The sequence below is a fragment of the Rhinopithecus bieti genome, unplaced genomic scaffold, assembly GCF_001698545.2.
Source record: "Rhinopithecus bieti isolate Rb0 unplaced genomic scaffold, ASM169854v2 scaffold_41745, whole genome shotgun sequence".
Taxonomy (NCBI): domain Eukaryota; kingdom Metazoa; phylum Chordata; class Mammalia; order Primates; family Cercopithecidae; genus Rhinopithecus; species Rhinopithecus bieti.
Window position 1 is genome coordinate 339,705 of NW_016816918.1, and position 25,240 is coordinate 364,944.

Below are 25,240 nucleotides of genomic sequence, written 5' to 3' on the forward strand. Positions count from 1 at the left end.
TTCTCCTGCCTCAGCCTCCCGAGTAGCTGGGACTACAGGCGCCCGCCACCTCGCCCGGCTAATTTTTTTGTATTTTTTTAGTAGAGACGGGGTTTCACCGTGTTAGCCAGGATGGTCTCGATCTCCTGACCTTGTGATCCGCCCGTCTCGGCCTCCCAAAGTGCTGGGATTACAGGCTTGAGCCACCGCGCCCGGCCTGCATTATAATTAACATGGAATAGAAAATGAAAGATGTTTTCAACTTAAAAAAGCTAAACCCAATAGAGTGCCGTGCTTCTAGCCTATTTTCTGTGACCTCAAGCCAGCTTTTTTGAATGAGTACCCACTAGCTCCACTCATTAATCAATGAACTTGAGAGGACTGTATCTTGTTATGTTTGTGTTTCATATTGCATGGAATGTATTAGGCACTCAGGAAATACTTTAATGGATGTTCATTCCCTCCTGATTGGCCATAATAGTATCTAAGCCTCATTTAGGCATAAGAGTAATTTTGGTGAAGGATGAGACTTTTTGACTTAAGTGCTAATTAGCAAACGAAGTGGGAGGCCTGCCTGTTGGTTGTTGGAATAGCTTTGACTAGGTAAATTCTTTAAAACATTGTAGGCCGGGCGTGGTGGCTCACGTCTGTAACCCTAGCACTTTGGGAGGCTGAGGCTGAGGCGGGCGGATCATGAGGTCAGGCGATTGAGACCATCCTGGCTAACTAGGTGAAATCCTGTCTCTACTAAAAATACAAAAAATTTGCCGGGCGTGGTGGCGGGCGCCTGTAGTCCCAGCTACTTGGGAGGCTGAGGCAGAATGGCATGAACCTGGGAGGCGGAGCTTCCAGTGAGCTGAGATTGTGCCACTCCAGTCTGGGCGACAGCAGAACGAGATTCCTTCTCAAAAAAAAAAAAAGAAAACATTGTAACAGGTTGATCGTGCCGTCTCCCTTGTTTAATACTCTCCTTGGTAATGCTGGTTGTGCTGGAGGATAAATGGGCAAGAAGCACATGGTTTTCCTTTCAAATCTATAGGTATCCAGAACAATTTATTTTAGCTGATAAATTTAGACTTATCTTCATTGAATATTTCATTGTGGTATTAATTAGTGAAAAGGGCCAAAAGGCATGGAGGGAAAGGATATTTGCGTTGTTCATAGCCTTCTAAATGACTTTTTTCTCAGCTAGACTTAGAATTTGAGCTGTTTTTGTGTATTGTTGGGATCATAATGTATATTTTTGATCATCATGTTATGTTCATTGTATGGTTGCTTGATTCATTCATATAAAATTGAGCACTGAAAATAATTGACTATATATATGTTCTTGGTAATATTAGAATATAAAGAATATCTTTAAATTCTCTTTGAAGAAGAGGGAATTAAGAGTTAGAGATAACATAGGGAGTTAGAGATACAAGGTTTTTATAAACAAATTGAAATCATATTTAGTTTTTTGAGACAGAGTCTCCTTTTGTCACCCAGGCTGGAGTGCAGTGGTGCCGTCATGGCTCATTGCAGCCTTGACCTGGGCTCCAACAGTCCTCCCACCTCAGCCTCCTGAGTAGGTGGGACTACAGGCATGTGCCACAATGCCTGGCCAATTTTTTTTTTTAACTTAAAGACAGGGTCTCGTTACGTTGCCTAGGCTGGTCTGGAATTCCTGGTCTCAAGCCATCCTCCCACTTCGGCCTCCCAAAGTGTTAGGATTACAGGCATGAGCCACCATGACTGGCCTGAAATCTTTTTAAGATTTGTAGAAGTTTTTTATTTCAGTATGTAGTTGGTGGATGAATGAGACAAGAACTATTCTTTTTTGTTTGTTTGTTTGTTTTTTGTTTTATTTTTATTTTTTGAGACTGAGTCTTGCTCTGTCTCCTGGGCTGGAGTGCAGTGGCCGGATCTCAGCTCACTGCACGCTCCGCCTCCCGGGTTTACGCCATTCTCCTGCCTCAGCCTCCCGAGTAGCTGGGACTACAGGCGCCCGCCACCTCGCCCGGCTAGTTTTTTGTATTTTTTAGTAGAGACGGGGTTTCACCGTGTTAGCCAGGATGGTCTCGATCTCCTGACCTCGTGATCCGCCCGTCTCGGCCTCCCAGAACTATTCTTAATATACTGTAATTAAGTGAAAGAAAAACCAAGGGAATAATTTGTTGCTATGAACGACAGACTATAGCAAAGGAAAAAGGACCATAAAGGAAAAAATTAATAATCTCTGCAGATTCATGATGTTTTCAACGTTACCAGCTTCCTTTTGATTACAGTGCTGTGTTTATATAAAATTAAAGAATGAACTTATTCTAAGATGATGAATGCCAGATGCACTGTAACAAATATACACTTGTTTAAGAAAAAGTTGAATACGTTTCCCTTATACTTCAACTCAGTCCCAGATGTACAGAATGGACAACTGATAAGTATTTTTACATTCAGCATTTGATAAAGCCAATATCATATGCCTTTAATACGTCTTAATTACTATTATTTGTAATAGTGTAAGTATGCTCAATATAGACCCTAATTAAGAAAAAAACTGTGAGGGATGGGTCACAGTTTATCCATTTAATTCTGTCTTTGTCTTTTAATGTTTACTTTCTTTTTTTTTTTTTTTGAGAAGGAGCCTCGCTCTGTCACCCAGGCTGGAGTGCAGTGGCCAGATCTCAGCTCACTGCAAAGTCCGCCTCCCGGGTTTACGCCATTCTCCTGCCTCAGCCTCCCGAGTAGCTGGGACTACAGGCGCCCGCCACCTTGCCCGGCTAGTTTTTTGTATTTTTTTTAGTAGAGACGGGGTTTCACCGTGTTAGCCAGGATGGTCTCGATCTCCTGACCTCGTGATCCGCCCGCCTCGGCCTCCCAAAGTGCTGGGATTACAGGCTTGAGCCGCCGCGCCCGGCCTGTTTACTTTCTTGAGCTGGCTGCAGTGGCTCATTCCTATAATCCCAGCATTTTAGGAAGCTGAGGTGGGAAGTTTGCTTGAGGCCAGGATTTCGAGACTAGCCTGGGCACCATAGTGAGACCCTGTTTCCACAAAAAACAAAAATAAAAAATTAGCTAGGTGCAGCATTGTATGCCTATAGTCCCAGCTACTCGGGGGGCTGAGGTGGGAGGATTGCTTGAGCCCGGTTGTTTGAGGCTTTGGTGAGCTGTGATTGCACCACTTCTCTCCAACCTGGGCAACAGAGACCCTGTCTCTAAAAATGCATGAACAAAATTTTGGTAGCTTGTTTTCCTCACCAATTTTAAGTCACAATATATAGAGTGTGATTAGCTTTTGTTTTCAGGTATAGATGATAGGTTTAAGACATTAAAGTGTTAAAGTTCTTTACACATGTTGATTTTTCTCCCATACTTTACATAGTAGAAATATTTATGTGATAGTTGTGTGCTTTTTAAAATAAATATAGTAATTATAAATTGATATTTAGTATCTGAGACTTGAAAAAAATATGTAAAGGGAAGGAAAACACAAAACTAGGAAACTAGACTTTCCTTAGTTTATATAATGGAAGCCTTTTTACATTATAAATAAAACCTTTTGTTTTTAAGTGGAGAGTACGCAAAGAAGCCATGATGGGACTTGCCCAGATTTATAAGAAATATGCTTTACAATCAGCAGCTGGAAAAGATGCTGCAAAACAGATAGCATGGATCAAAGACAAATTGCTACATATATATTATCAAAATAGTATTGATGATCGGTAAGTTAAGGACACTATAAATATTTGGTGACTTTGAATGTTATATGACTTGATTTATTGGTTTATGCAAACTATTTTCTTCATGACCTTACACTTTTCCCTTAGCTTTTAGTACAAGGTAATGGTAGTGAGTGACTGGGCTCATTCCCACCCAAGCCATAAATGAAGCAGTAATGTACATATAACTTTAGGGATGGGTACAGGTTTTACGTTCCATATTCTGATACAAATACATATCATATTTGAATACCATGTTCAAATACAGATATTACTGTATATGAACAGTAACATCTAAAAACAAGTATGTGTATAGTTATAATTTTAGTTCATAGGTAATTGTGTTACAAGGGTCTTCATTAATTTTTTTCAAATAAAACTTTAAAAACCTGTTGGATTTTACACATTTAAAAACAATTTCTACTGAAGGCTAAAAAATAGTTTATAAATTTATATAAAAAACATGTTATCTGAATATAATCTTAATATTTTTTCCATTCCAGTCTCAGATTAGATCTTGTATGGACTGCAGTCATTTATTAGTTAATAGAGCTCTAAATCCTACTTACAGTCTGAAATGATTTGATAGATTAGTGGAAACCAAATGATTTTGCCGGTAGCAGATCAGAATGAGAAAATTAAGAAGCAGGTCATAGTAAAATTTTAAGAGGCGTAGATACTAAAACTGGATTATCTATGAAACTTTATAGTTGTTTTATAAAATTGAAGTTTTGTACTTTTGAGGGTATGGCATCAGTGCACAAAGAATTACATTATGATTTTGTAGGACTTTTTTTTAGTACTTTTAGCCAGGTCTGTTTTCATGATGATGCCTATGAAAATGCAAAAGAATCTTAAGAGTTTCTTCAGTTTTGACTTAGAAATTTAGAACTTGTAAATTTGAAAGGACCTGTCATATTTTAAAACTCTGCATTATACAGATAAGGAAAAAATCCCTGATATATAATGTGCCCAACATCCTGAAGCTGGTAGTTGTCTTAGCTGGGTGTAGGGCTGTTTTCAGCACATACAGCTAAATCCTGTTTTGGTCCCCTTCTGTCTACAGATAGAAGGTTTTGATTTGGAAATCTCATTTCCACTCAGAGCAGCAGGAACTTCTTTAATATATGTTCTTTACATAGTTTTGGAATTTTATATATAACTTTAGAACATTACAAAAAAAATCATTGCAATATCTTCTCTGCTTTTTTGTAGGTTACTTGTTGAACGGATCTTTGCTCAATACATGGTTCCTCACAATTTAGAAACTACAGAACGGATGAAATGCTTATATTACTTGTATGCCACACTGGATTTAAATGCTGTGAAGTATGTTTCAAATATCAAACTCTGTTCTTTTCATCTTTTGCAATATATTGGATTTTATCAAAAAGAAACTACAAACACCTGTGTTTTACATTGTAATCTGTGTAATGTAAACATTGTTTAAAGGGTCATGTCATAATATAATACTTAGCTATTTTTTCAGAAAGTACCACTTTAAACATGAGATTAAGCCATAAGCAATTGAAAAATAGAGCTGATTGACATGAAATCTTTTAGGATGAGTTTTCTATTCATATTGTTGGTGTCTCAAGAAACGTTGATGTACCTATTCTTTTTTGTTTGTTTTCCTTAAGACATTAAGAAACATTCTTGTTATGAAGATACTACCTTTTTATTCTCACTTGGTGTACTGATTTGCGTTACGGTGTAGAGCAGTAGGCTGCAAATTTTGTGTTGCATAGCCTGAACAGCACCATGTTATAGTTTGACATAAGAGTAAGCACAAATACATATTTTTTTTGTAGTTAAGAAAATACTTTTGGGTGTTTAGGTAAGATGGCATTGGGATGTTAGACATGGAAAAGACATTGCTAGTCTAATCGAATCATACTAGGGGTTAGGAAATTGAGGTCTTAGAGATTTGCTTTAGGTTTTAGGAAATGTAGATCCTTAGTATTCCAGCAAATGTGGTTTACAAGTATTGGGGATTAAATGTTGAGAAATTGGAGAGATCTGAGGGACTGTATGTAATTTTCATTTGTACCACTGTTTAATGAGACTTTGACTTCATTTTCTCCATGGAAATAATTTTATTTTCTGTTTATGTTTTATACAGAAATAGTGAGGGAAAGGTTGTAGATGGGAGAAATACACCTTTTTTTTTTCCCCTACCTGCTGTATTTCAGGCAATGGAATTTGTATTATGTGTAACTGCTTTTGTGCTGCCATGGAAAAGTAGGTTGCAAAGAGATCTGATTGCCCACAAAGCTTAAAATATTTACTGTCCAGCCTTTTACAGAAAAAGCTTGGCAACCCTGGCTTAAGTGATATTTTTCCTGTTTTACATATGATGAAATGAATCACACAGATGTTACATTCCACACAATCACACAAGGAGTAAGAGGGAGCCAGAATTGCACTCAATCCTACTTAGTTCCAAAGCTTATTTTTCCACTACACATAGTAAAATACATTACTCTCATATTTAATTTTATTTCTTGTAAACTTTTCTGTGGAATTGGAATACATCCTAAAATTGTTGGTTCGTCATAGCCTAATTGGTGGCTCTTTTTCTCGTGGGAAAATCAATTGATGGCCTCTTAAATTGGATGAAATATGGTATTTATATCATATTCAGAACAACCTATTGGAAATCATACTAAATCTAGACTTCTCTACTCAACCCAACTATCATTCAAGAGTAAAAATGAAATGTCACTTTTAAGCAAAAGGAAGAATTTGCCAGTCCTACTTGAAAAAAATTATTAAAGAATAGCCTTGTTTTGGTAAGAAAGGAAATTAAATCTGTAAAGAAGTAATAAGATTCAAGAATTTGAAACATTTCTATAAGTATAAATAATAAAGGACTGTAAAAACAGCAATAATACAGTTTTATTTGCAAGGGCTGGGAGTGTGGATTAAAAAGTACGTAGCGTGTAGGCCAGTATTTAGCCAGTACCATATACCACTGCAGTACTATGTGAGATTTCCTGAGTGTCCCTGCAATCCTCCTTCCTATGGCCCTACAATGCCTGGGCAGGGCTGGAATGTCTCCAGGACCTTCTTCCACTGCCCATGGTTCTGACTGGTTGATGCCTGATGCCTTTGTGAAAAATTTTGACTGCAGTTGGGTCCTGTCAGATAACAGCATGTAAGGTGATAGGTAAGTAATGAGTATGAAGGTGTTCCAAGGTTCTTTTATCATATTAGTGAGGGCAGACATGTTGACTAAGTATGTCATAAGTGGGCATTTAACAGTTGCCTCTGAAAGCAGTTAAAATGTATAGCTTCTAAACACAGAGGAACAAAAAATAATGAAAACTTTAATACCAGAAACAAGATAGAAAACAAGAAAAATAACAGTAAATATAAAAAGTATAGATAGTTGTTATAAAACTAAGCATGTCAGATACCACTCATCACTTAAACAAGTATATTTGATTGAATTCAAAAGTGAAACAGTGCTATTCACAAGCGATACATTGAAAAATAATGCCATTGGCCGGGCGCGGTGGCTCAAGCCTGTAATCCCAGCACTTTGGGAGGCCGAGACGGGCGGATCACGAGGTCAGGAGATCGAGACCATCCTGGCTAACACGGTGAAACCCCGTCTCTACTAAAATACAAAACTAGCCGGGCGAGGTGGCGGGCGCCTGTAGTCCCAGCTACTCGGGAGGCTGAGGCAGGAGAATGGCGTAAACCCGGGAGGCGGAGTTTGCAGTGAGCTGAGATCTGGCCACTGCACTCCAGACCGGGCAACAGAGCGAGACTCTGCCTCAAAAAAAAAAAAAAAAAAAAAAGAAAAGAATAATGCCATTGAAAAGATGAAAGTAAATTTCAATCTAGACTAGTACTCAAAAGGAAAGGCTTTGATTCTACAAAAATGGTTGGTAAATGAATGGGTATTTATCTGTTTTTTAAAATAAAACAGTTAGGGTACATATATATCATTTTTTAGAGGATTTTCACTTTAACCAACTTTTTGTGATTAGCTGGCCAACTATTATACTTACCAGTATTTTAGTACTTTATCTGTGGTTGTTTTCTCCAAAATCCATTACCTTTTTTATTATGTAATAATAAAAAATCACATATATATGTTATGAAGCATAGTAATAAAATAAAAACACCTATGAATCTGTTACTCAACTTGTAAACTTTTCTCCCATTCATCTTCCTCCCAGAGGTAACCTCTACCTTTGTTTCTTGTTTCCTTTAAAAAAATTTTTTAACATGTATGTATATGTGTGTGTATATATGTGTATCGCTCAGTAATATATTTTGCTTGTTTTGAACTTTATGAAAGTGAAACAACTGTGTATATAGTGTTTTGTGTCTTTTTTTCTATTCTGTTTCCAAGATTCATTCATAATGTTATACATAGCTATATCTCATTCATTTCACTGTGCTATAAAATTGCACTGTCATTAATCCATAATTTTATTCCATTATTTTGATATCAGAAATTTGAGTCATTGCAGAAAATGGACGTCTGTATTCCATTTTATTTATTTATTTATTTTACTATTTCAAATAGTGCCACTGTAAATACTTTTCAATTTAATATACACATGCAAGAGTTTCTCTAAGGTATGAATATGAGTTATTCTCAAATTTAGCTACTTATTCAAATCACCCTGGGAGGTTTAAACAATTGAAAACTAAGTCCTGCCTTCAGAAATAGTTACTTAGTTTGTCTGGAGTGTAGTCTGAGCATTTTGAGTTTTAGAAAAGCCTTTCAGGAGATTTTAATGGGCCACCAAGGTTCATAATCACTAGTATATAGCTGGGAGTGGAGTTTCTGACTATGTGCCTTTTCATCATTGTAAACTAGTGTCAAATTGTTTTCCTACATGATCATACTAGTTTATACTCCTACCAGTGGTTTATGGATTTCTACATCCTCCTCTATATTATCAGACATTTAAATTTTTCCTAATCTTTTGAGTATCAAATTTTCTTATCTTTGATTTTCCTGAATACAGATAATACTGATCTTTTATAGTTTTATGGTCCATTAATGTTCTGATTTCACCACACGCCTCACTACTCTGTATTACAACACCTGTTCCTCTTTATTCATTTAAATTACATTCTAGCCCTGAAGTCATTTGAATATATGACTTCAACTTAGTTTGAAAGGGACTTAAAAATAGCTGCTTGTCAGACATGTTCCTGGTGAGAACTTGTTTGGTTAGGATTCCTCTTACTTGTTGAAAGAGCCATATATTTTATTCTCTGACTACTTTTCTTTGGGGAAGACAAAGTATTTCTTAGATTTCAGACTTTTATGTGAATCAGTTTTGAATAAGCTCCTAAGTAAATGAAATATCTTGATTATTGAAAAAGAGAACAGTGTGTACTTCCACCTCTGACAAGTTCCCCAGCACTCCTATTAGCGACAGTAGTAGAAGATGGTATCGGGGTCTTCGTTGTGATCTTCTCTTTTATTAAACAACTTTGCGTCTAGATAGTTTTGTGCTTCTAAGTTCCGTGGGTGATTTGTCAGTTGGGAGGTAAAGGTTGGAGGACAGGTCCTCTTCAACATTTGGACAGGCCACTGACTGAAGCCTGATGGTAGCTGTCTTTTTCTTTGAGTTGCTGCAAACTTGTGGTTTGGTAACAAGGAGAATTGTGGGAACTAATTGTGTATTTAAAATGTCAGGTAACAAATATAAGAATATCCAGGCTGTAACTGGAGTTTTTACATTTAGCAACAGAACTGCAATTCAGACTATTATTAAATAGAGATTTTTCTTTCTGTTGTAATATTGCTTCTCCTAGTATAACTGTTTTCCCCTTTTTAGAGAATTATTTAGAAAGGCAATAAATAGGCACAGATTGCCTTGCTAATTAATACAATTTTATTAGAATACTTGAAATGACAGTTCCTATAAACATGTTATAATACAAGTTCTTAGAGATGGTCACTTTCTGATTTAAGCTATAGCCGTAATAGTTTATAATGGGCTTTAAAATAGCTTGACATTTTATCTTTAATGAGTAACTATAACAGGTAATTTCCCTTTTATTTTAAGTGAAAGCAAGCTTCAAAATCTAGGCCTTTCAGAAGTTAGAATGATTAAATGTATAGGAAAGAGAGAATACATTGACTTTGGAGTTCAGAAGTAATTTTACAAATGACGGCTACATTTCTTTGAAAATTATTTTAATCATACAACTCTTGTTAGATTTTTAGTCCTCTGGAGTATGAACATTTTGCTTTCAATGTTTATATTCTTAAACTGTGCTTATGAAAATTTATAGAACTTAGTAACTTGAAATTAGTCAAGTATAGCTATTTAAAATATAACTTCTAAGATGAAAATGTCCTCATGTTGCTTTGCCAGTACCATTTTGATGTGACTACTATAAAGGAATTCAAGTGTCCCAAATTTGAACTGGTTTATCTCCTTTAAAAAATTGAAAGGCATTTTTCAAACATATTGTTAAAGGGGAGAATTAAAATATGAAACAGTGTTCTTTGTCTATTAAAAGAAAAGTTTTTTATATGCATCTGTGTTACTGCTTTTGGCAGTGTTTCATGTGTATGGTAATAGAGGTTAATAGAAGCGTAGAATAATTGAAAACAAACTGATGAAAAGTATTCCTTGTTTTGGGAGATTTCCTTAAAAATTTTTAATTGTGTGGTTCTAATCCGTAATCAAGTATTTCATTAACATTAATTATTCTCTATATATTAATATAATATTGTTGTTTATATATTTTCTTTTGTACCTGTATAATTTTTTTAGATTTAAATTTCTGCCTGAGAACAATACAACTATTAAGAGAACATCAGAGTTTTGACTTATAAAAGAATATTCACTTATAAATAATTCCAGACTGTTTAAAATTTAAGATTTGTCTTAAGAAAAAGTATCCCCATTCTCTTATAACTAATTCTTCTTTTTATGTCTTTGATTCCATTTCATCCTGCCTACTACAACACCTTACGCTGTCAGTTATACCTTTATTTCTCAAATTTGTAATTTATCTGGTTAATTCCTACCCTAATTCGACCACTGATTATTTCTTTTGATCCTGCTGTGTTATATTTGATTCCATTCTTTCCCTCTACAGATTATCAGTTGCTTAGTCCTGTGAATTTCATCTCTGTCATCTCCTTTTATAATTTGAACCTTAAATTATATAGTTGTAATATTCTAGAAAGATTTTTATTCTGTTTTGTTATTTAAATGTGTGTGTTTGTGTTTTTCAGAGCATTGAATGAAATGTGGAAATGTCAAAATCTGCTCCGACATCAAGTAAAGGATTTGCTTGACTTGATTAAGCAACCCAAAGTAAGAATTTTTTCTTCAGTGTTTTTTAAAACACATGTATTTTAATTACTGTTTACCATTGCTACTACAATTCTGTTTGCACAAGTTCTGACTGTAGAAGTTAGGATTCCTTGCTTAGAAAACTCCTAATTTTTAAGAAACTTATTAGATAGAAAGTGATAAATGTTTACATCTGCAAAAGATAATAATACCCAATATAAAACAGAGTGTGGATCTATATACTCAAAATTAAAGTTTTTTGGTAGCTTTAATACAAAGATGTAAACAATAACTCAGCATTATTGAAAGCATAGAAAATAGAAGGAAATTACATTTTATGTTGCCACTGTTAAGATGTTCCCTACTTTTTTGTATACGCTTGTGGTTTTAGAAAGTTTCAATAATTATGTAATTATAGTTAGGTATCTTGATATTTTTACTTAATATTTATGGAGATTTTAATGTACTACCTAGTACTTATAATTTAATGGTGGTATTCATCCATTGGGTGTATCATATTTTATCTTTTATCAATCATTTAGAATGATTCTAGGGTTTTTTTTTTTTTTCACTGAAATGCTGTATATAGACGTGTAAAAGGCATAATTCATCTAAAAAGCAGTGTGCCTGGTCATTTTAAATTGCCTTCAGGGAAAGCAAGAGTATTCTTTTTTTCTTTTTCAGTTTAGAGTGCTCTTTCTCAATCTCTCTTCCACACGTACACTTCACAGGATAGAGGTCAGTGGAGCAGTGTTGTTTTCATCTAAGGGGTGAAAATTTTCACCTTTTCCCTAGACATAAATTCACCAGTTGCTCTACAAATCAAAAAACTCACACCATTTGTTTGAGTGGTTTATAGTGACTCTCTCACTATTTTTTTAAACCTTCAGATCACTAGTAATAAGACATTTTGTACCACCTTTTTGCCTAATTGAAGCTTACATTTGAGTAATATTTTTGTTTTATAGACAGTGATCTCTTTGTGTTTTATTGAACATAACCTTTTTTCTGTGATTATTGAGTATATTGAACCTGTTAAAATATGTTTTCCCTTAAAATAAATCACTTAAAACTAATTTAGTGATTTTGCTGTTTCCTTTCTCTTAAACCCTGTTAAATTAGTATGTTTTAGCCAATAAGCATGTTTCAGTTAGTGTCATAATACGGTAAGTTAGTATGTTTTCGTTAATAATCTCTGGATAAAGTGCCTCTCTCTGCTGCTTGGAGCTCTGTGTATTTACCTCTTTATGGCCAAAGATGTAAGAGTGTTAATTAAAAATATAAGATGTTCTTTCTTACATGTATATAAAATTATTCGTGTTTAGGTATTATTGAAATCGTAGTAGCATCCAGGTAGTATATTAAATGTATAAATCATATGTTAAACAGCATGATGTGTGAGATTGTAATCAAATATAACTTTGTTTTTGATTATCACTGTTCCTCTAAAATTTATGTATTTAGATGGAGCTTCATCATTTTACCTGTTAAAAATTGGGAGGGTCTTAGACTTTCCTGCTGAGTCATATGTGAAATCACTAAATACAGTCTCAATTCAACTGGAATGTTTAGTTCTCTTCTACAGTGTGGAATTTTCTTTTTGCTTGTCTTAAAATAATTATCCAGTTATCCACATTAAAGATGGAGTTCTCATTCATGTGTGATGGGTTTGAAAAAGTAACAGAATGGAGGAGGATAGCCCACCACCACTTCATTCCCCCCAAATAAAACAGCGGCAATAGAAATCTTACATGTTTCTAGACAGCTGTTTGATGCTTTAAATTCCAAATATTTGGGAATTATTTCTAGAACTTTATTATGCTTTAACTCTCAGTTCCTCTTAGCAAGCTCATTCTCAATAGGTATGGTCTGTTTGTATATATATTTGATTTTGTTGCTTTCAGTTCAATGTTTATTTAGCTCAGTACTTTAAATAAACTTGCTCAATGACTTTTTTTGTTTCTGTTTTTTAAAATAACACTACTCTGATGCAGTGAATAATTAGCACTCTAAGAAACATCTTTTATGCATGTGACTTTACATGCCATAGTACATGAATGTATTACATACAGTATAATGTAGTGAATTAATTCACTGAAATAACACTTCCCTGATGCAACCCATAACTAACACTCTTAGAAACAGCTTTTTGACGTGTCAGTCACATCTTAATTGTCTTTAGTGTCTTCCCCATAAGCTTCATGAGTATGCCTTACAGCTCTCAGGTCTAAACATTGTAGGAGTTTTCCCTGTTCTTTCAGCTCTAAAAACAACAGCAGCAACAACAAAAACTCCCAAAATATCTACCTGTTCCAAAATGTAGTGCAGCTGTCTGATTTCTGTTTGGAGGCTAACACAACAGGGTAAGATAAGACGTAATGAAAGTGGAGAAAGAATTTACTTTTACCTCCTGTCTAGTTTATCTAGCGTTTAATAAAAATAATAAAGAAGGTGACAGTAGTGGTAAGAGCACGAGTCTGCAGCATTTAGTGGGTGATGCTTGTCTAATTTTTTGCAGAGTGTGGTGAAATTTTTTGTCAGGGAATTTTAATTTTGCATTTTTTTGTGTGATTTACAGACAGATGCCAGTGTCAAGGCCATATTTTCAAAAGTGATGGTTATTACAAGTAAGTTATTTAAAAATCTGTATAAAATGTAATTTTAATTGAAATATTTTTATAATTTAAAGTGTTTCATGTAGTTTTGTTCTAGGCTATGAAAATACAGGAATTTTAAATTTTCTTTAGTTTCTTATGTGAGCTAGAGCTGGAGAAAGAATTTAGTACATAAATTTATTTTACGAGTTTATTTAAATCATCATGTAAAACTTATAAAACTGAATCTGTTTGGTGTTGCTTGCTCTAATGTGACTAACTGAAGCTAATTCACTCCAAGCGGAAATATAAAGGATATACCTAATAAGTACATACCTAACAGCTTCTTTGAAAAAATATTAATTTGCTTTTTTGCTTTAGGTGATATTAACTAAAATGATATTTCATTTAACAGTAAATACAAAAGGATTATGTGGAACATCTCCTTTGTTCAGTGTAAAAGTAGGGAAAAGTCGCTGTTTTTGCAGGTCATTTCCTTTTTTCCAACCTCAGAGGTCACTGTGTATAGCAGATGGACAGAGGGATAATCAGAAACATCTGGAGGAATGTTTCTACTGAGCTTCCACTTGGTGATAATGAAGAGATCTTAAGATGAATCTGAGACACCAAATATTCCAAGATGTATATGAAAGTAAAGTTAAGACACTGAAGATAATAGTAAACCTGACTCACTGGGTTTTGGATTAAGTAATGGGAGTATTAGAATGAGTAGAACTTTAAGACCAAAATGTCTTTCTGTCCTGGGAAAACTACTTTCCAGTCACCTGGATAACTTGCTAAAGCAAGTTGTTTTGTGCTATTCCTTAAAAAAAAAAAATTGATGTTTAAAGAAGAGATCTTGCTCTTTTGCCCAGGGCTGGAGTGCAGTGGCACAATCATAACTCAAAGCTATCTCGACCTCGTGGGCTCAAGCCATCTTCCTGCCTCAGCCTCCTGAGTAGTTGGGACTCCGTGTATGTGTTACCACACCCGGCTAATTTAAAAAATACGTATTTTTAGACACTAGGTCTTCCTGTGTTGCCCAGGCTAGTGCTGGCCTCAAGTGCTGGGATTACAGGTGTGAGCCACGGTGCCTGGCCTATCACCTTTATTTAGCTATGGATTCTGTCTCCTAAAAGAGATCATTCCCTAAATTCTTTTTTTTTTTTCCTGTCAGTTTTCTTCCAGTGAGTTCAGTATTTCCCAGATTCTGTTTCAGGGAATGCTAGTATCCTGCAGGTGTTAACTTAGTATTGTGAGAAAAAGGGATTTCATTGTCATATGTGTTTATAGAATGCTAAATTAAAGGAGTTTTCTTTCTCCCTTCTTCCCCCCCCCCTTTTTTTCCTGAAATAATAGGCCTTATTGTAGCCTTTATTATGATGCCCATCCTTTATGGAGGGGCTGTAAAATAACACTTTCCAAAATTATTTGAAAAAAATACCTTTTCCTGAACACTGTTACACTCCATTGAACTACTAGTGATCTTTGGAACATAGATTGCAAAGTGCTGAACTAGCGGTTTTCCAGCTTGCCCTCAGGTGCTTATTATGTAAACTTATAAAAACATTCCATTTATCTTCTATAAGTGATCATCTGTTGTACTATAATGTGGTTCTCTTTCTTTGCAGATTTTTTTCTATTATAGAAACATGAAAAGGTCATACAGAAGTATTTAGGATTAATATATTAATAGATTCTTAACAAGTCATTTAAATATCTCACCAAGACATAAAATGGGATTTCAGAATTGTATGTGAACTTGAAGACTATGTTTACTATATTCATGTCTTGGGATTCCTTTGAATTTCTACTACTATTTTGATGGTCCAAAAATCTGTTGTTGGTTTTTTTGTTTTTTTTTTTTTAGGCGGAGTCTCGCTCTGTCACCCAGGCTGGAGTACAGTGGCGAGATCTCAGCTCACTGCAACCTCCACCTCCCAGGTTCAAGCAATTCTCTGCCTCAGCCTCCCAAGTAGCTGGGATTACAATCGCCTGCCACCACGCTGGGCTAATTTTTGTATTCTTTTAGTAGAGACGGGGTTTCACCATCTTGGCCAGGCTGGTCTTGAACTCCTGACCTTGTGATCCACCCACCTCGGCCTCATAAAGTGCCGAAGTTCTGTTTTACAATTTCTGTTGTTGGAGATGCCAATTCTAGTCTGGCTCTCTACAACAGTTAAGAAGCCAGGAGAAAAAGATACCACAGTCAACATTTTACTAGCTTTCATAAGTATTTTGATACATAGACACATTAGCAGAATAGTATAAAAATCATTTTTGGTTTTACAAAGACTCATTCTTTCCCATGCAGTAAGGACTTACCCAGCAGTAACACCTGGAATAGGTTGCTCAGTATATGTCACTGCTAGATAGCAAGAATGTATATGTAAACTCTCTGGGTTGGTTTAACAATAAACAGGGAAATACAGGAAAATAGTTCTTAAAGGTAAAACTTAGTGATTAATCTCTTAAATTATAAGAGAGCAGTGTGTGCAGCAAGCTCAAGGGGACATTAATAAAATTGGCATTTTTCAGATTGACATTTGATGCCTTTAAATATTTACAAGGGATTACTTAGAAGTAGCCATTTTAGTCTTTTCTTGCATATATGTCCCTTCACAATGATCCTGTTTTATATTTCTAGAAAATATATTTTTATTTGTGAAAATTGACTCTTGAAGGTGTTTCACAATTTAATTTCTTAAACTAAACTGAATTTGTAGGTAAGGATTTTAAAGCAATAAAAGAAACGAAAACATTGACCTATTATTATTTTAAGAATTAAAAACATTGATTTTAATTGAACTTTAATTTATTTTAAGGAAATTTACCCGATCCTGGTAAGGCTCAGGATTTCATGAAGAAATTCACGCAGGTGTTAGAAGATGATGAGAAAATAAGAAAGCAGTTAGAAGTACTTGTTAGTCCAACATGCTCCTGCAAGCAGGCTGAAGGTTGTGTGGTAAGGACAGAAAAGAGCTAATGTTTGAAAAAGCCACCAAATCTTCTTTATTGTCTCTCTCTTTTATAAAAGTAATTTATATTCATCATATTAAATTTGGAAAATGTCACATAAATAACAATGCAGATAAACTGTAATTTCTCTATAGAGACAATTGCTGTTAATATTGTGGTGTATGTCCTTCTGTAAAGTGAGATTATATTATACATACAGTTTTGTACATTTTACTTTTTCATTAATTCGTCTTTTATAGTGTTTAATAGCTCCGTAGCATACCATTGAATACATGTACTATAATTTATTGAGTAGTCCACTATGTTACACATTCACATTTTTTCCTACTTTTTGATTACTATGAAGAAGAATATAATTAATATTTTTACATAGTCTTGATTCTTTCTTTAGGATAAATTCTAAGAAGTACAATTGCATAGGTTGACAGCTCATTTTTAAAGCCTTTGATATGCTTTGGCAAATTGTTTTCCAGAACTGAATTAATTTTGTGCTAATCACCAGTAATGAGAGTGACCGTTTTCTCACACATAACAATATTGGTCAGTGTCATTGCTGGAAACAAAACCCAAGTGAAAACAAAAACACAATTATTTTGATAGTATTTATATTTGTTAGTCGCTAGTCATCTGACTGTTTTTTCTCCTTGGGATTATTGGCCATTCATATTTATTTTGTAGGTTGTGTTTATAATATTTGCTATTTTTATAGAATGGTATTTGTCTTTATCTTATTGACTTGTGAGTTTGTCATATGGCATTTGTGAAGTTGCAGATTATTTTCTGTCAGTTTTAGTTTACCCTTTATTATGTTCTTTGCATATCATAGTTTCTATCTTTATCTAGGTAAGTCAGTATTTTCCTCATGGTATTTGACTTTGCTGTCTTGCTTATGAAATCCTTTTCTGTTATAAGTGAATGAAAATATTTATTGTTGTCAGTGATTCTTAATCTGTTACCTATGTACCTTCTGAAACATGATTCTTGGCTTCACCCCAGATCAACTAAATGAGAATCTTCAGCGTTAAATTCAGGAATCTGTAGTTTTAACAAGCTCTTCTGATAATTTTACTTCCTCAAGTTTGTTCATCCAGTGACTCTTGGTTTTATTCATTTGTATTTTTATCCTTTTGGAATATTTTGATGTAGTATATGAGACAGGGGCCTTACTTTGTTTTTATTCCAAATGTCTATCCAATTATTTCAATACGGTGTATTGACTAGCCTACCTTTCCCTGATTACTTGAAATATTACCTTTTTCATATGCTAAATCTTTAATTCAGTCTTTTTTTCTGGACTTGTTCAGTTCTTATTGATTTGTTTATTCCAGCGTCAGTATTACATGGTTTTAATTATTGTTGGTTCTTATTATTTTAACATAATGATTTGTTTAAATGTGCTTTTGTAATACTGAAAAAATCTGTATTACAGCGTGAAATAACTAAGAAGTTGGGCAACCCCAAACAGCCTACAAATCCTTTCCTGGAAATGATCAAGTTTCTCTTGGAGAGGATAGCACCTGTGCACATAGATACCGAATCTATCAGGTATTTGTATATAAAATACTACATTCTCATTGCTGTTCATTCATTCATGCATTCAGGAATCGGTCATTGTTGAGTGCCTGCTATATACAAGGCACCAAACTAGCTACACATCTGTGTGTATTGTGTACTCCTCTGTATATATCTGTATTTGTAAATGCACACACACACACATACACACACACACACGTACATACACTCATCTGTACCTGTATATTTGTTGTTTTTCTTGTTATTTATCTTTATTTTAAGGATTGGTTCAAATTGTGTGAGAAATTGTCAATCTAAGCCTAATTTTATCTGTTAACAGTATACCAGACACTCTTCTTTTTTGTTAACTTGCATAGTTTAGGTAATATAAATAAATTTTTTTATACCCTTGGGAAATTAGGTGAATCTGTTGCAAAGGAACAAATGATGCATTTTCACAGATAATTTGGGAACTGAAAATGTTGTTTTTTAAAACAAACCTCATTTAAAGTTTCAGCTTTTGATACTACCTGTGACAAGTTGGAAACTTATTTCTTTTATCTCTGCATTCCCTTTTGTGAAATGTGGGAAGAGATGTTTTTTATTTTTAAACTTTCCCTAAAATGTTTTCCACAGTTGAAAAAATAAAGTACTTATACAATATATATGGAGCATACTGATTTACTAGTCATCAATAGTGTTCTTTGAGAGGTATATGTTATAATCTAAAATAAATAATACTAATGATTTTTTCATCTTGTACTCAAACCCTTTTGGGGATGTTTTGTTGGGGAGGGCATTGGGCGTAGCTTATGGTCATTGACCCCTTACAAATAGAGACACCCTACTTTGGTTACTTGTCAGTCACTTTGGACTCCTCTTGTATCAGTTTTCATTTGAAGAGGTAGTTCTGAGGTTTAAAAAGCAAGACAAGAAGTAGAAGGCTCTGTATTTTTAAGAGGAAGACTGAATCAGACAAATTTATTAAGTAAATTTGGGTGTGGTGGCTCACATCTGTGATCTCAGCACTTTGGGAGGCCAAGGCGGGCAGATCACTTCAGGTCAGGAGTTTGAGACTGGCCTGACGAACATGGTGAAACCCTGTCTCTACTATAAATACAAAAATTAGCTAGATTTGTTGGTGCACATTGGTATTCCCAGCTACTTGGGAGGCTGAGGCAGGAGAATTGTTTGAACCCGGGAGGCGGAGGTTGCAGTGAGCTGAGATCACGCCACTGCACTCCAGCCTGGGCGACAAAGTGAAACTTCGTCTCATAAATAAATAAATAAATAAATAAGTGAAACTTTGTCTCAAAAATAAATAAATAAAATAAAATAACATAAGCTTTTTATTAGAAGAAAGTTTGAAAACATCATGTTTCCTTTTGATCTATTTTTGTTCCTTTTCTGATGTTCTAATGAGGTTTTATTGTATGTCTGTTACTTAGATATTCCTCACCTTTTAGGAGGAGGCCTAGATATATTTCTGACTCTGACAGCTGTGCCTGACACACAGTAATATTTGGTCAGTGGTTTAGAAGGGCTTAATATTTCCTTTATCCTTTTTTATTTCTGTGTATATTGTTCTACTTGCTGGACTAATAATCAGTTTTAGATAATTAAAAATAATTGTTGTTTATGTGTTTGAGCTCCGACCTGCCATGAAAAATATAATAATAAAGATATTGATAGCATTAATAAAGAACAAATTGAGTAACATTTTGACCTCATTTGAATGGGCAAGGGAAAAGAACTATTTTTGAAAAGAAGCATCTGAAAATATTTTATTATAGTTGTTTTGCAGTAGTGTTAAAACCAGCTATGTCAAATTTGTATTCGGTTCAGATATGTATATATGTATATGCACATATATGTAACACAGGATTATTTTTCTTAGACATTGCTAGTAACATTTGAAAAAATGACTTTTTTTGGTCATATTTTAGTGCTCTTATTAAGCAAGTGAACAAATCAATAGATGGAACAGCAGATGATGAAGATGAGGGTGTTCCAACTGATCAAGCCATCAGAGCAGGTCTTGAACTGCTTAAGGTAAGTATCTATTTAAAATTAAGTGCCTAATTAGATATCTGTTTAACATATACAGTTTATATTATTTGTTTTTGATGTTTTCTTAAGTTTATATAATTCAAAGTAAAATTTTCTCAGTTGTTTTAGATGATTTAGAAATTGTATTTTTATTCTTACATGTGATCTGATTATTTTGGGGTTTAAATGCTATAATCTAGCTTAGTACTAATTACATTAAAATAGTGGAATATAATTCAGGGTGTCATTAGTGAGCAAAGAAGGTACAGCTCTACTGCAGAATGAGCCAAATTCTTTGTCAGACTTTTTTGTGTTTCATAAAATATTCTGTCTTTTACTGATTGTAAAAATATTAGTTCATTATTGACAACTTAGAATATATAAAATTACAAAAAACATAGGCTCATCATACATAAACATCAGTTTCTTTTGTTTCCTTTTAATCTTCAACAAATGCATAGTTGGGATCATTGAGATCAAGCTGAAATACAATTTTGTATCCTTAACTATTTTCCCTTATTAAAATATAAGCATTTTCTTGGTGTTTTTCAAGAGTTTTTTTTTAAGAGTGTCTAAAGCAGATCTGATTTTTGGCTGTCATTTAGTAGCTGTCTGCCTTTGACCACATTACTTGCTTCACTTCCTCATATGAAATCAAGATAATAATTAAGGCCGGGCGCGGTAGCTCACGCCTGTAATCCCAGCACTTTGGGAGGCCGAGATGGGCAGATCACGAGGTCAGGAGATCGAGACCATCCTGGCTAACACGGTGAAACCCAGTCTCTACTAAAAAATACAAAAAATTAGCCGGGCGTGGTGATGGGCGCCTCTAGTCCCAGCTACTCGGGAGGCTGAGGCAGGAGAATGGCGTGAACCCAGGAGGCAGAGCTTGCAGTGAGCCGAGATTGTGCCACTGCACTCCAGCCTGGGAGTCTCAAAAAAAAAAAGATAATGATTAAGTGCTTGTCTCGCAAAGGACATTAAATCATGTACATGAATTTCTTAGCACCATGCCTAGCTCATGGTAAAAATAATAATAAACATTTTTGAAATGGTGATTAGTCCATTATTTGGGGTATCATACTATCCTACTGAGGTAGGAGGCAGGACTGGACTCTGGAGGTGGGGCTCAGACACAGGACCAAATTGAGGACTAGCTAAAACAAGGGCAAGACAGAATCAGCTTTCCACAAGACACGCCCACCAATGTACCTTGTCGGTTTACCATTGCTGTGGCAATACCCGTATATAGAAATACTATAATAGTAATATAGAAATACTATATTAGAAATAATAATTAAGGCCGGGTGTGGTAGCTCATGCCTTAATAGTATATTATAAATACTATTTCTAATATATATATATTATATTCTATATAATATATAGAAATATATTATAATAGTAATATTAGAAATACTATATTAGAAATACAGTATTTCTAATATGTTACTGTCCCTTTCCTTGGCAAAGACCTGATGACCCAAAAGCTACTCCCTCTTCCCTAGGAATTTCTGCATAAACTGCCCCTTAGTCTGTATATAATTAAAAGTAGGTATAAATATTACTGTGAAACTGCCCTGAGTTGCAACTCTCTGCACCCTGCCTGTGGGGTAGTGCTGCTCTGCAGAAGCAACCATAGAGGTATATATAACACCTCTGGAACTGTAACACTGCTGCTTCAATAAAGCTGTTTTCTTTTACCATATCACTGAATTCTTTCCTTGGCAAAGCCAGAAATCCTTGCGGGCTAAGCCTCACTTTGGAACTCTCCTTTCTCTGTATCACTAGTATTTTCCTATTGTTGAATATTTTCATTTTTCTACTTTCATTCTTACAAACAGTACTAAGCTGTGTGTTTCTGTGTAAGATCTCTTGGCAATGTCATATTTTTTAGAAAATTAGGAGAGCATTATTGAGTTAAAGAGAGTGACCACTTTCAAAATTCTTGGAGCAATATATATTTAAATTGCTGTACAGGGAAATTTTACCCATATATAATTCCATCAGTAGTATGTGAAGGTGCCCATCTTTTTAACCTTCACAAAATGGAATATAATACATTTTTAAAAGATTTGCAAATCTGATAAGCAAAAATAATATTTTAATTTGCATATTTAATACTAGTGAGGTCCACCATCCATATGTTAATCATTTGTGTTTTCCCTATGGTAAATTCACCATTTTTATCCTTTGTTCATACATCTACTGACATCTCTGTCTTTTTTTCTTTTTTTCTGATTTAAATGAGCTTTGTATTTCCTTTGCTTTTTTCCTGATACATATTTGATATATGTATAAACATGTATTCTCTTATATGTAAATTATAAAGTATAGTAACCAAGTGAATACAGGTGAAAAGTAAATATGTAGTAACCAAGTGAATACAGGTGAAAAGTAAATATGTAGTAACCAAGTGAATACAAGTGAAAAGTAAATAGAGTGTCACATTAAATTGAATATTAAAAATACTGTTCAAGTTCCCTGAGTAGTCTTTTTTCTTGCCTACTCACATCCCCTCACCAGGTATCATTGTCCTGAATTTTGGATTTATTATTCTTTCAATATTCTTTATAGTTTTATCATCTATGTATGTATCTCTAAATAACATGTTGCTTATTTTGAATATTTTAGAAACATAAATGTGGCATTATACTTAGTATATTTTTCTGCTGTGTGCTGTTTTTTTTACATTCCACATTTGATTCCTTTTGTTTACTTTATGCTTAAAAAAACTCTGTCTTGTACAGAGGGTTTTTGTTGTTTTTGTTTTTTAAAATCTTAAACACAACCCATCTGAAATTGATTTTGAAAGTGTGTTGTGGGGGTGGGGGGCCTAATTTGATTTTCTCCCAATAGCTATTCAGTTTACTCAGGACTATTTATTTTCTGTTGACCTCTTTGTAATCTCTTACAATTTATATAATCTATTTTTTTATATATTCTAGAGTCTACTTACTGCCTTATATTTTTTGTTTCATGATTATTCTAATGTTCATACCATTGTGATTTGGTTATTGAAACTTTATAGACTTCTTTACTATCTTGTCAGTGTTTTACCCCTTTCCCTATTCTCTTCTTACTCAGTCTCTGCTAATGACATTTATTGGGAAGATGAGAGATGTTTTGTTAAATTCTCTCTTCGTGTCCCCTTTTCTCTCATTCTCCACCAAAAAACCTGAACAATAATCAAAATCCAAATTATTTTGACTAAAATTATATTAACACGTAATTTAACTTTGGAAGAAATTACTTCATTATATCATACAGTCTTCCTACAGAGGAACATTTCCATTACATAGTTGAGTATGTTTTAAATTTTGTTTATAGTGCTCTCAGGTTTTGGTTAATATAATTATTTTTTTATTGACTTTGATTTATAGTATTTCTAATATGTAATATTTTGGATTTGTATTATAAAGATGAAAAAATTTTACAAATCATTTTTATGATTCATTTTATAGGTACTCTCATTTACACATCCCATCTCATTTCATTCTGCTGAAACATTTGAATCATTACTGGCTTGTCTGAAAATGGATGATGAAAAAGTAGCAGAAGCTGCATTACAAATTTTCAAAAACACAGGAAGCAGAATTGAAGAGGATTTTCCACACATCAGATCGTGAGTTGAGTTTATTTTGATAAATATTCTGGACATCAGAAACGTAATTATTTCTTGATTTATGTAATAATTGGAATCTTTCAAGTTTTGAGGAAAAACTGTCTAGGTTATCTTAAGTCTGTAATGTTCAGTTTAGATTCTCCTTTCCTGGGAGTAAGCTTTGATTGTTATTTTAGAAGATGCATGAACTTGGGGGATAAACATGGCATATCTTTCTGATGTATCAGTTTGATAGTCCCTGGTATATTATGGCATAGAATAAACAGTTCATATGAATTTAAGGTATGATGGGAAATTTCAAAGGAATTTCATCAGGACTGTCTATAATATTCTTTAGTTTCCTCTGTGATTTAGGGTACTGAAACAAACAAATTTCAGAAGCAGTGCTTTAATTGACGCAAGGAAGTAGAGAAGCATGGAATATTTAACAGCAGTGCAATTTTTTCTGTGTTCCAGTATTTCCCATAATTGCAAATTGAGCTGTTATCCTGGGATAATCATAGTTCAAGATTTTATAATCAGAAGAATAAATCTTCATTTCTTACATGTCACTGCTTACTTCTCTATGTGTATCTCTTCTAGTTCTTGGAGAGAAGATGGAATAGGTGGTTCTGATACTGACGTAGTCATAGGTGGTTGCTTTCACCTCTACCTCATCACATCTGGCTTACCCATTAGTCTGGTTAGTTGTGATTGGGGTACCATGGTTTTTATGGAGAAGAATTGTCTATGGGTCTTTTCCTTAGAAAGAGACTGGGAGTAAAGCTAGCTTGCAATTAAGAGTTTCAGGTATAATTTTTGTTATTCCTTTCTGTTCATGTGTACTTAATTCTAGAAACTGCTGATAAATAGAACAAAGGCATTATTATTATTTTCTTTTTTTTTTGAGATGGAGCTTCACTCTGTTGCCCACGCTGGGAGTGTAGTGTGGTGTGATCTCAGCTCACCGCAACCTTCACCTCCTGGGTTCAAGTGATTCTCCTGCCTCAGCCTCCTGAGTAGCTGGGATTATAGGCACCTGCCACCACGCCCGGCTAATTTTTTGTAAAATAGAGATGGGGTTTTGCCATTTTGGCCAGGTTGGTCTTGAACTCCTGACCTCGGGTGATCTGCCTGCCTCAGCCTCCCAAAGTGCTGGGATTACAGGCATGAGCCACTGTGCCTGGCTGGCAATTATTTAAACGGTAATAGAAACATACTAAAATTTTATAACAGTAGTCTCTCTGGCAAGAGTAAGAAACCTTATTGTTTGGAACTGACTTCTTAATTTTTTTTTTTTTTTTTTTTGAGACGGAGTCTTACTCTGTTACCCAGGTTAGAGTGCTGTGGCACAATCTTGGCTCACTGCAGCTGCTACCTGCCAGGTTCAAGTGATTCTCCTGCCTCAGCCTCCCGAGTAGCTGGAATTACAGGCATGCGCCACCATACCTGGCTAATTTTTGTATTTTTAGTAGAGACAGGGTTTCACCATGTTGGCCAGTCTGGTCTCCAACTCCTGGCCTCAAGTGATCCGTCCGC

The 25,240-nt window shown here is 34.5% G+C and overlaps 1 protein-coding gene across 1 annotated transcript in view; it reads left to right on the top strand.

Moving 5' to 3' along the window:
• The window catches only part of PDS5B (PDS5 cohesin associated factor B), a 127,029-nt gene that overhangs the window by 39,758 nt on the left and 62,031 nt on the right, over positions 1-25,240 (top strand). Inside the window, 8 exon segments of the mRNA XM_017855519.1 lie at positions 3,529-3,680; positions 4,893-5,006; positions 10,906-10,987; positions 13,545-13,593; positions 16,386-16,525; positions 17,969-18,084; positions 19,998-20,103; positions 23,562-23,722. Coding sequence (XP_017711008.1) covers positions 3,529-3,680; positions 4,893-5,006; positions 10,906-10,987; positions 13,545-13,593; positions 16,386-16,525; positions 17,969-18,084; positions 19,998-20,103; positions 23,562-23,722 — 920 coding nt within the window.